Raw genomic sequence first — 12,051 nt, 5'->3', positions numbered from 1 at the left:
TGAGTATAAAGTTGAATATAAGCAAACTAATTATAATCTATATATTCTTTTACAAAACTAGACAAATTAAAATTTATACTATTTCCTTTAAGTTTGTCCAGTATTGTAAAATCAATCTCTGGATATTGAAAGTACCAGGGTGGAACAACTGACCAGCATGCATGTATGCTTATATCAAAAATTTGCAGGCCCAACTCTTCCACTAAATCACTTACTCTTTCCCCCGCAAAAAATCCCCCTTATTTGCAATACGTGCACCCAACTATCTTGAAGGACACGTTTGGTTAAATGGTTGTCTTTCTGCCCTACCAAGTTCATCCAATAATTCCATCCACCTTCTCCTCAATTCTTGAAGCATTTCTCCATTCTCCACCTGTAGAGCTATTGGAGAAGAAATAAAAGCAGCAGAACAAATTCTCAATGCTTGAGTACCATCAATGCTTGGTACAAAAGCTTGATCTTGGGGACACAGTCATATCATCAATTTAGATGTAATTATTGAATGTGTGTATGCTGGGGAGGGAGCATGAAGACCCAAGACTTTTTTTCTCTATCTTTTTTTATTTTCTTTGGCTGCAATGTTGGTGCTGCACTGTAGCAACATGGGTTGTTATATTGCTATGTAATTCTTTCTTCTAGCTGGTTATGCATAAGGAATTGTCCTCACTGTGAATTTCCATATAAGCCCAATAAAGTGTATTGAATTGAATGCTATTTGTGCATCATGCAGCTTTCTCCATCAGATAAAATACAGAGGTATCAGTACCCCATTAATTTTGGAACAAAAATATTTTGCAAAAAAATGAGCAAAGAGTATACAAAGTAGGCAACCTACTTTGTGGACTTTACAATAACAGCAAGGTTGCCAGAATAGTCTGTACACTTTTGGCTTAAAATTTATGGGTGATTTGTAACAATTTATAAGCAGGAACAAGCTTCAGAAAGTTTAGAATACAAGTTTTTTTTTAAAAACAGCTAATCATAAACAAAAGAGCACAACCTTAACACTTACATAGTGTCACATGCAATTTTAGTTATCTACGGGCGTGTATATTTGAAGATTCCTGATTCCAGTAAGCGCCAAGTCCCTGGGAAATAATCAACTTGGACACAAATATTTGAAGATCAGAAATGTAGATGAGAAGAAATTAGGAGGGAAGATTTGAAGAGAAGACATAGACAAAATAAAAAGGAATTAATCCCATGCCAATCGCTGTTCATTCAGGTTTGGAAATTCATTTCAGCATTCATAGGTTACAAAACATTTGAGCAGATGCATATGTTTGTTCAATGATCAAATATTTATTACAAGAGTCCACATAAGGATTCCTGGACTGTGCAGAGTTAACCAATTTAACCCTTGAAAAAAGTTAGAGGGCTGGAATTTGCCTTTGTCCTTCCAAGTGAGGCTGGGGAAATTAGCCAGGATTTCCATTGAGTGACCCTACAGTAAGTGTATGGCTCAGCGCCTGACACTACAGCTTAGTCAATGATTCTTGCAAAATTAATTCTAGGTCCCTGTTGCTTTGCTGAATCAATGAAGTTATGTTGGACACAGAACATGTACAATGTCAGGCTACGCGACTTCTCTGTATTTTGTTGCTGTGTTAAAGTACCAAATAAAAACTGGAGCAAGAAGCATCTGAGATATTTTTAATAGGCTTATTTCATTTATAAATAAAATGAATATTAATTTCCATAAAATATTTTCACAGGTATCCTGGCCAATATAAATGTTATAACCACAGTTGATCAAACACTTCACAACATTAACATTCCTGTCTCATGTTTGGACAGATAGTAGGGCAATAATGTATAAAACGTAACTGGTGATGGTTGAACAAGCTGTTGATGCTGGATTGCCTTTAGGGGCCAGTAAAAATTCTTAGAGGACAATTTTCTCCCCGTCGGGCAGGTTGGGTGGGAGTGGGCGCGCAGCTGATCGCCGCGTGGATGAGGTTCCATGAAAAATGTGAAGGCTGCCTGGGCTCTTCGCCTGCCCGCCAACCTTAAGGTTGGACGGGCAGCCCTGACAATGACTTTAAGATGGTTATTAATGGCCTTAACAGGCCTTTGACAGTTCGGCGGGCACACAGCTGACTCCGGTGCGCGCCCGCCAAACTGAAGATCAGAATAACAGGAGGTGACATCGGGATGCATGCCCGACGTCACCGCGTGTCATTTTACACGTCGGTGTAAGGTGTCCACCCCTGCACGCCGACCAGAAGATTCTGCCCTTAGATTTTTATCTTTAAGACAGTGCTTATGACTATTGAACTCCTTTATGTAGTTAAATAAGTTGGAGGCCATGCATGGCAATGTGAATCCTTTGTGATTTCTTTGAAAAGTAGACCATGGGCCACATATCTTTTCTTCCCATATACTTAATAGGAAACTTCCAACAGGTTGACAGTGATTGCACTCCATTGCTCAGGAAAGCATTTCAGATCTTTATAAATACTGGATACATCATAGCTGTATAGAAAAGATATCGGTGTGTGAAAAGTTGTGGATAAAATCCCACAGATCCTATTAGCACCAGAAATGCTATGGTGTTTTCTGCATACCTTCAACTACTACTTGTGTCCTGTATATTGCACGTAAGTTTTTAAAAAATATTCATTTGGGTCATTTGTGATGTTCAGATGTGGTGTTTAATGTGGCTTGTTTCTTCACAGCTGTTGCTCAGGTAAGTAAATACATTCCACCTAGTGCCCAGTGTATGTCCTGTGATTTCATTCTGCAGTATTTTAATTTGATATAACTATCATATTTCACCAGAGGTAGATCTTTCAAGTGTATGGAATAATTCAGCGCCTCAGGTTGCTCTGTTTTAAATTGGAACAGTTGTTAGACCATACTTATTTCATTGTTAATTACAAGAATATTTGCATGCTAAGTTAGAAATGGGTGAATATTAAGATGAGCTTCCCAGGTAAGCTTGCTTGTAAGTAAATACGTACAGTCTAAGAAAGAAAGACTATTTGACTCATTAAGCTCATTCTGAACAGAGTCCTATTTCTGATTTATATTTCTTATTATACAATGAATCCTCCTCTCATTTCCACCATCCCCACCTTTTGTTTCCCTATTTTAAGGAATAGCCCTAACAGCCCCTGGAAGAAGAACTATAGAGTACATTCTGACAGATAAACAGATAACCTGCTCTTCACAATAAAACCGTTTTTAAATATTACCAGTACTGTATTGGGGAATTTTCCAGTTTGCAGCTCTAGAACTTCAAAGTTGAAGAATATTGGACAGCACCTCTCCACATTGAGCATTGATTTTCAGAGTAGCCTCTCTATCTGCTCTGGTATCCCCAATGTTCAGTAGTGCAATTGGTATCTTCTTCTCGTAGGCTGCAATGATGAACCTATATCCAGAATACACCTATTTATGGAGAACAAAAAGAATCAGCAATGTTGGTTTATAAACCAAAAGGCAGATTTGAACCCAACCCAAAGGCAGGGGTTGAAACCGATTCTTACACAATATAAGCAAATCCCTGAGACATCGGCTGTGGCTCAGCAGGAGCAAACCTGGTTCAGAAACCAGGAACATTTAGTTAATAGCATCGCTGTGCAGCCTGTTTTTCTCAATTTGTAGTCCCTTTAAATTCTTTCACACAGCCGCCCAGACATTTCTCCAGAAAAAGGCCTGCGCAGCCATGCACCCGTGCAGTTTAAAGGTACAACGCCAGGGACCTAGGCCGATGCTCCAGTGTTGCACTGTCAGATCTTTCAGATGACACATTAAACGAGGATGCAGCCGCCCTCTCAGGTGTGTATATACAACAGTGGGTACATGTCAACTGGTTGTGAAGTGATTTGCAATGTCCTGAAGTTGTGAAAGGCACTATATAAATGCAAGATACTTTTAACAGGGGAGTTCTCCCTGGTGTCCTGGCCCAACACTTATCTCTCAACCAAAACCTAAAAAAAATCTATCTGCTAAATATCTCATTTCTCATTGTGGGACCTTGCTATCTGCAAATTGGCTGTCCAGTTTCCTACATTACAATACTGATAACACTTCAAAAATACATATGTTTATATTAAAAAAAGCTCTGATGTCCTTGGGTGGTGAAAGTCATGAAATAAAGGCTGGGATTTTCCGTGCCTGCCAGTGTTGGGTGTGTTTGGTGGCGTGAGTGGACAATATGGCGCGACTGGTTTCACAAAGGCGTGAAACCAGTTTGCAATTGTCCGCTCAGCCTGCCGATGGTGGGCCGCGTTTCCCGCCATCGGACATCGGGAACCTCATTGTAATACAGCAGCATCTCATTAAAAGGCCAGCCCACCAGACTTACCCACCCCTGCTGGATCGTCTGCCCGCGTCGGTGGGAAAACACGTCGATGTGTTTCACGACAGCACATAAGTGATGTGCACCTGGTGGGCTGCATTTCACTCGGGACTTCGAGGTTTGTTTGCCTACCTTGCTTCGGTCAGCACGTGTGGTCATCAGTGCCAGGCTTCACAGTACCATGTCATTTTTAGGGGGCCTCACGGGTAGGTCTCTACCTATCAGATCAGCCATATATAGGTGGCTTTTCAATGATCACAGGGCAAGGTCTTGGTTGGGGAAGGGGGAGAAGTGGCCTCAGGCAAGGGAAGAGGCTGCAGGACGAGAGCTGTACTGGGAAAGGAGGATATCCCAGGGTGTGTGTGGGGCACATGTTGATGTGTGCAAGTGGCCTCAAGATGGTAAGGGCTGGGGAGGCTGTCTTCAGAGGAGATGAGACCAGATGGACATGTGAGGGTATGTGTGTGAGAATGGGTGGTGATGTCCCTTGAGCTGGCAGTGTGAGATGCCAGTGAATGTGCGATGGGCTTGAGTATGTGAATTTAGAGTGATGAGGTGGTTACCGTACCTTGCTGCACGGATGAGATCATTCATCCTCTATCTGCATTGAATGGCCAACCTCTTCTGTGCAGCATTGGCACTGACCATTGCTGCCTCTGCCTGCCATGCTGGATTGGTGATGCCGCTGCTCATCCTGCGGCCAAAGTGGGGGTAAAGAACATCATGACAGGCCTTCACGGCGTCCAAATGGCATTCCAGTGACACATCATTAAACCTGGGCCTGCAGTCTTTTTGCCTTTTGTGGACACCTTCCCTGCAATAGTCATGGGCTGGAAGCACTGAGATGTATTTGCACGGCTGGAATTTAAATATGGCGCCCGGCGTGTTGAAGCGGTGAGGTGATGGCATGGTGGGTGAATGAGAGCCTGCCTGCCATGGAAATGGTGTGTTTCCCTGGAATGCACAAGTACACAGCGGGATTGGGACGATATGGTGTGAAAACCCACCATCACGGCTGGTGGGTAAATACCGCACTTTGGGCGGAATCATCGCAGATTTGCACTAAGTTTTCTTTTTAAAACAAGTTACATCAGAATGTTTAGAATTTCTGAAATGTTAACAAAAAATAACTTGAGATGTCCCGGTTTGAAACATCGGAATGAGTTTATAATGTCTCGAACAAACATATCTCCTAGACCCATTACTATAGAATGATGCAGCACAAGAAACCATTCAACCTTTTTGAAAAAATTATCTAACTATCTCACTCCCGTGTTCTTTCCCTTAGCCCAGCAAAATTTTGTTTCAAATATTTATCCAGTTCTCCTTTGAAAGTTATTATTGTATCTGTTTCCACCACCCTTTCCGACCATGCATTCCAGATCATAGCAACCCACTGTGCTTTTTTAAAAATGTGCTCATCTCTGCTTTGGTTCTGTTGGCCAACAACCTTAAATCTATAAGTCCCTCATTCTTGGTTACCTTCTAGTAAATGTCCTGGGCACCCTCTGCATAGTCTTGACATCCTTCTCAAAATGTGGTGCCCAGAATTTCACACAATACTCCAGCTGAGGCCTAAGCAGTGATTTATAATGGTCTAGCATAACAATTATATTACTTGATAGGAAAAGTCTAATAGTGTTTGCAAGCAAGGCTGTTCGTACCAGCACAGCACAGTGTTCGAGGCAAATATTCATTTTGTACAAATCTTCGATGCAAGGTTAGAGGCTGGGGTTGCAGTGTTCTCCAGGACAGGGGTTCCCAAACTGTGGGTTGTGATGGATCACAGAGATAGAGTTCGGAGTCATGGGCTCCCCCTCCTTGGAGGCAACAATGGTGACTTTGGCGGGACAGCCCTCGACTCACTGGCTGCCTGCTGACAAATAAGGGGTGGATGGTGAGCACAAAATGTTCTTTAATCTTAGAAAACATTTAGCGGTGAGTGCGCTGGCATGGTGCAGGCAAGTGTAACTCAGTGACTGACTGTGTGCAGGGAAAATAGCAGGAGGTCATGCAGCTGAGACAAGAGGTCAGTGGCAGCTTCAAAATTTACTGTGCTTCTGCTCCTGTTCTCCTTACCCCACCTGGCAACTCTGCTTTGCAGGCACTGACAACTAGATCAAATGGTCGGATGAGAGGAGGGGGCTGTGGGTGGGGACAGGGAGAGGGGTTGATTACTGTGGGTGGAGAGAGAGAGCAGCTGATTACTGTGGGTGGGGAGGGGGAGAGGAGCTGATTACTGTGTGTGTCGGAGGGGTGAAGGGGGAGAGGACCTTCACTGAGTCTTCTGTCACTGAGGAATTTGGAGAGCTTGGCTGAAACCTACATCAGTACATAAGATATTAACTTTTTTTTACAAAATAGCACTTAAAAACACAAATCATATTTATATGCTGTATCAAGATATGTTGGTCCATAATATGCTAATTTTAATAATTATATACTGAATGTTACTATGCTGTTTTATTGCTGTTTTGTTTTTGCTGCTGAGGGTCACATTAGTTTTCAAGCGTTCAAATGGGGTCACGTTGGAAAATAGTTTGGGAAGCACTGCTAGGGGTGCACAGTTGCTTTCATCAACAACAGCAGGAATTGGGTTTTGTGCGCGCTTGCAGAATTTAAGAAAGTGCTTAATTGATGGTAAATCCCCCAAAAATAGGATTTTACAGTATTTGGTTTCCTTTGAATGATATTCATGCAAACATTTCATGTAATGTATGCAGTTTCAGAATGATGTGAATGAATACAGGTCAGCAGACCAATTTGGTATTTCTGGATGGGGTAGGTTAGAGCTTTGAAATATCTACTATAAACTGGTTAAAAAAAGGTACAATGCCTTTGTTGCTGCTGCTGCATGGGGGTTACATGTTTTATCTTTCTGAGCAACTCCAAATTTGATATTTGTGGATGCTAAGTGGAAGCATTTCGTAGATTTGAGTAAATTACGAGAAGTTTTGTTTCGTTTCATTCAATAGTCCTGCAACTAAAACCACACTGACTATAGCATAAACAGGTCAGTCAGTCAGCAGCTCATGTCAGTTGTTGGATTACAGAACGGCTGAAGTTAAACAATATAAAATGGGTAAATATGAATTTATAGTTCCAGTAACTAACTTGGGAAAAATGATTCTTGAACCAACATAAAATATCTAGGAGAACATAAGTATAAGTGACTTTGCGCGTGACTCGCTTAAATTTAAATTTCTTCAACCTTTTGCGCTAGTTTGACCAATCCAACCAGATTATGCTGATATCACTAGTGGAAACTCAACTCCAAAAATTTTAAGCCTATGTTCTCATCAATCTGCATATACCTGAAGTTGTTCGTGCTAACATATTAAGATGTTCTGATTTGGGATTTATTCACCAAGGAGGCAACTCTTTGAGGCCCGTGAAATTCAAACAGGAGAAACCAAATATAATCACAAATATGACTGAGCTATCTTGGTTCCCAGGCTGGACTGTAAAACCTGGACTGTCATGGTAAAGTGGCTATAGGTTGGACATCTCTAATGTAAAGTCTTTTGATAATCTCACCCACTCCTCACCTGCAGCGAAGAACCTGCCACCAGAACTGCATCCGACTCAGCCACACGCTCATAGACAAAATCCACTTTCTTCTTGCTCACCGTGTCTCCAAAAAAGGTGACATCAGGTTTCAGGATACCGCCACAACTCTCACATGAGGGAACGTTAAAATGTTTAACCTGTTCATCAGTCAGGAAAACGTCTCCATCTGGAGCTATTCCGTGTGCTTCTTCAGTCCAGCCAGGATTCAGAGCTGTGAATTTTTCTTGGAGATGGCTCCTAGGTGTTACATCTCCACACCCAAGACAGAGCACCCTATGAGAACAGCCGTGAAGCTCCGTCAGGCGTCGACTTCCTGCCTTTGAGTGCAAAGCATCCACATTTTGAGTCACCAGCCAGTGCAGCTTCCCCAGGGTCTCCCATTTACTCAAAACATCGTGCGCCACATTTGGCTGGTGAGAGCAAAATTGTGGCCAGCCAACATAATTCCGTGCCCAGTACATCTGCCTGCCCTTGGTACTACGGATGAACTCAGAGTGCTGAATGGGCCGCCTTGTTGTCCGAACGTAGAGCCCCACACCCTCAGATCGATAATCCGGAATACCAGACTCTGTTGACACCCCTGCTCCGGTCAGCACAAAAAGCTTCTTGGACCGAAGCACAAAATCCTGAAGTTCTTCCAACTCGATGGAGTCCAATGGACGGCTCGAAGGAACAAATGCCAAATTGGAAGCAGTGACTGAACTGTAGTTCCTGCCGGTCCGCTTCAAAAACAGGCATTTCTCAGCAACTACAAATGCAGACAGCAGTCGCATCTGGGAATAAACATAATTAAGTGTTAGAACCTATAACATGATCAAAAACCATATGTTAGGAAAACAGCTTAGAAACAGCTCCTACAAAAATTGACATGGTAAAGACTGCCTGTATATATAGCCTGTATCCCTATAATGGTAAGCTGTTCTCTGCAGAGGTGATCCACACAAACTATATGTCTTACTTAGCCAGTTCATGAGTGACATTCAGAAATTCCAATCCTTTAACCCCGTGTGATCTGGGAGGGTGAAGATCACTTTATACAATATTGTGTTTCCACGTGTCGGCGCAGACTCGATGGGCCGAAGGGCCTCTTCTGCACTGTGTGATTCTGTGAATATGCATACATAATGAAAGAAAGTATCACGCCAGTGTCTTCAGAGCCATACATTGCAGAAAAATGCCAGGTCTGATTTAGCACTGACTTTAAAAATCTTCCAAAATCTCTTCGCTGCAGGGACATATTCAGGGTGAGGGCGGATGACAGTTACCCTCCAGTCTGTCCGAGGGGCATTTTGGGGCCGACCCCGCAATACTTGAGCAAAGATTGCCGCAGCAGCAATACTTAAGCAAAGATCCCCCCCCCCGTAATTTACCATATCGAGCCGGGTTCCACTCCTGACAAGCAGACTGGCGCTATTATAAAAACAAGTGTTACATAAGCAATGCCTCACGAGCGGATATGAAGGGCTGCCATTGGTCAAATTGTTCCGATTAAGTAATCTGATAATACGTAACCAGCCCTCGGTAGAACCCTCCTCCTGGGTCTGATCACTGAGGAATCTGAGCAATTTAGAGCACAGAAAGAGATCATTCCTGCCTTTCTTGGCTCTTTGAAAGAGCAGTCGTACATAGTCCGACATTCATGCTTTTTTTCCCGTAACCCCGAGAGCTCCTGATCCCCAAGTACCTGAAAAATCCCATTTTAAATAATTTATGTAATTACTGCCCCACTTGTTGATAGTATTTGGGGAGAGAGAGAAACAATTTCTGTTTCAGGTCAATGACCTTTCTTCAGAACTGGAAATGTGAACGATGGAACAAGTCTAAAGCAAGAAATGAAGCAGTGAAGGGAAGGTCTGTGATGGGGTGGAAGGCAGGAGAGACTAAATAACAAAAAGGCTTATGTTGCAAAGCAAAAGGAGTTGGTAATGCAACAGGAAACGAAAGATGGATCTAGAGGAGGTTTAAGTGGGAATAGCAGAATCATTGCTGACATCTGAAAATAATGGCTGCAGAAGTGATGATCTGAAATTGTTAAATTTAATGTTAGGTCCAGAAGGCTGTAAAATGTAAACATTGGCCGTGTAGTTGGTAGTAAAAAGGGTAGCTGTTGTCTCCAGAATGATATGAATGGTTTGGTTGAGTGGGCAGAAAAGTGGCAGATGGAATTCAATCCAGAGAAGTGCATTTGGGGAGGGCAAAAAAAACTAGGAAATACATAATAAATGGGAGGAGGATAATTGAGAGGGGTAGAGGAAGTGAGAGACCTTGGTGTGCATGCCCACAGGTCCCTGAAGGTGGCAGGACAGGTGGTAAAGAAAGCATATGGAATACTTTCCTTTATTGGATGAGGTTTAGAATGCAAAAGTAGGGATGTAATGTTGGAACTGTATAAAACACTGGTTAGGCCACAGCTGGAATTTTGTGTACAGTTCTGGTCGCCACATCACAGGAAGGACATAACTGCTCTGGAGAAAGTGCAGAGGAGATTTATAAGAATGTTGCCAGGGCTTGAAAATTGCAGCTATGAGAAAAGATTGGATAGGCTGGGGTTGTCTTCCTTGGAACTGAGGAGGCTGAGGAGTGACCTGATTGAGGTTTATAAGATAATGAGGGGCCTAGAGAGAATAGGCAGGGATGCCCTGTTTCCTGTGGCAGAGAAGTCAATTGCCAGGGGGCACAGATTTAAGGTAGATTTAAGCAGAAGGATTAGAGGGGACATGAGGAAAAACATCTTCACCCAGATGGTGGTGGGTGTTTGGAAATCACTGCCTGGTTTGGTGATGGAGGCAGAAGCCCTCAACTCATTTAAAAGGCACCTGGATCTGCACCTTAAGCGCTGTAACCTGCAAGGCTAGGGACCTGGTGCTGAAAGGTGGGATTAAAATAGGCAGCTAGTTTTTTTTTAATTTTATTTTTCAGCCAGCACAGACACAATGGGCTGAATGGCCTCTTTCTGTGCTGTAACTTTTCTATGGTTCTATGGTTTAATTGAAGGATGAGGTGCTTTTCTTTGAACTTGAGTTCAGTTTTATTGGAACAATGTAGGAGGCTGAGGTCAAAGTGGGAATGGGACAGAAAACTAAAAAGACAGGTGACAGGTAGCTTGGGGTCACACTTGCAGACTGGACTGAAGTGTCCTTCAATCTGTGTCTGGTCTCCCCAATGTAAAGGAAGCCGCATAATCAACAGAGAAAACAGTTTACTAAATTGAAAGAAGTACAAGTAAATTGCTGTATCATCAGAAAGGGGTGTTTGGGGCACTAGAGGGTTGGAAGGAAGTAGTGTCATAGGAAGCAGAGGCACTGTTGATAATTAAAGAGTGGATCATGGTTGTTGTGGAGGAAACCATAATCATAATGCCAAAAAGCAAAGAAGATAATGTGTTTGACGGGAGCATCAAGCTGAAGATGGAGGAAATGGCAGAGGGGCAGAATCATCATTTCTCTTCCCTTTTCTTCAACTGAGGAAAGACAACTAATGATTCTCTTCTACCATGGCCAATAGGGCCCTTGACTGTGCCTATTCCATTCTTCTCTCACCCCTTGCCCATGCTCCCAACACCATGTTATTGGCTCCCCTTGTCCTCACCTTCCAAACCACCAAGCCTCCAACATTATTGCTACCTCCAATTTCAGATTATTAACCTCTGCCCCTACTTTTTTTCCAACAATAGTTGTTGGCAATAATTCTGCTGCCATTTACACCTCATCGCTACCCATCTTTTGTTTCTTTACTTGACCTATTACCTTCACCCTTTGCATAATTTTACCTTGTCATTTAATCTTTCCTGTTTTCCGCTGTATCACAGACCTTCCCTTTTTTCTTTCTTCCCTTTCCCTGACTCTGCACTTGCTTTAAACCTGTTGCATCTGTAACGTTTTACAGTTCTGATGAAAGGTCTGTTTATCTCTCTCCACAGATGCTGCCAGGCAGACCTGCTGAGTATTTCCAAACCTTATTTTTTGTGTGTTTTTCTTGAGATTTATGGCGTCCGCACGATTTTATTTTATGTTACAGTTACAGCGATCGAAATCCCGACAATTGAGTAAAATAATTCTCGCCAACTCCACGCTCCCTCGTTTTGGATCCTTTCTCTGGAGTTGGGTTCGGGGCCTATCCTCAGACCGCCGCTGCCATGGAAACACTACAAATCCCATCATGCATGCGAGAGGCTG

General features: G+C 42.8%; 1 protein-coding gene across 2 annotated transcripts; it reads right to left on the bottom strand.

The window, feature by feature from the left end:
- Window positions 1-1,639: 1,639 nt before the first annotated feature.
- sirt4 (sirtuin 4) lies at window positions 1,640-11,990 on the bottom strand. Of its 2 annotated transcripts, none has more exons than XM_078553918.1 (3): window positions 11,831-11,990; window positions 7,855-8,649; window positions 1,640-3,393 (listed from the first exon to the last, which is right to left on the bottom strand). In XM_078553918.1, the coding sequence occupies exons 2-3, from the start codon at window positions 8,647-8,649 to the stop codon at window positions 3,241-3,243; spliced, it is 948 nt and encodes a 315-aa protein (XP_078410044.1). In that variant the 5' UTR covers window positions 11,831-11,990; the 3' UTR covers window positions 1,640-3,240. The 2 variants fall into 2 exon arrangements, with proteins under 2 accessions (XP_078410044.1, XP_078410043.1); XM_078553917.1 differs by lacking the exon at window positions 11,831-11,990 and adding an exon at window positions 9,247-9,253.
- Between the last annotated feature and the right edge of the window lie 61 nt (window positions 11,991-12,051).

The sequence above is a fragment of the Cetorhinus maximus genome, chromosome 12 (assembly GCF_964194155.1).
Source record: "Cetorhinus maximus chromosome 12, sCetMax3.hap1.1, whole genome shotgun sequence".
NCBI lineage: Eukaryota > Metazoa > Chordata > Chondrichthyes > Lamniformes > Cetorhinidae > Cetorhinus > Cetorhinus maximus.
This window is presented reverse-complemented; position numbering and strand designations above follow the sequence as displayed.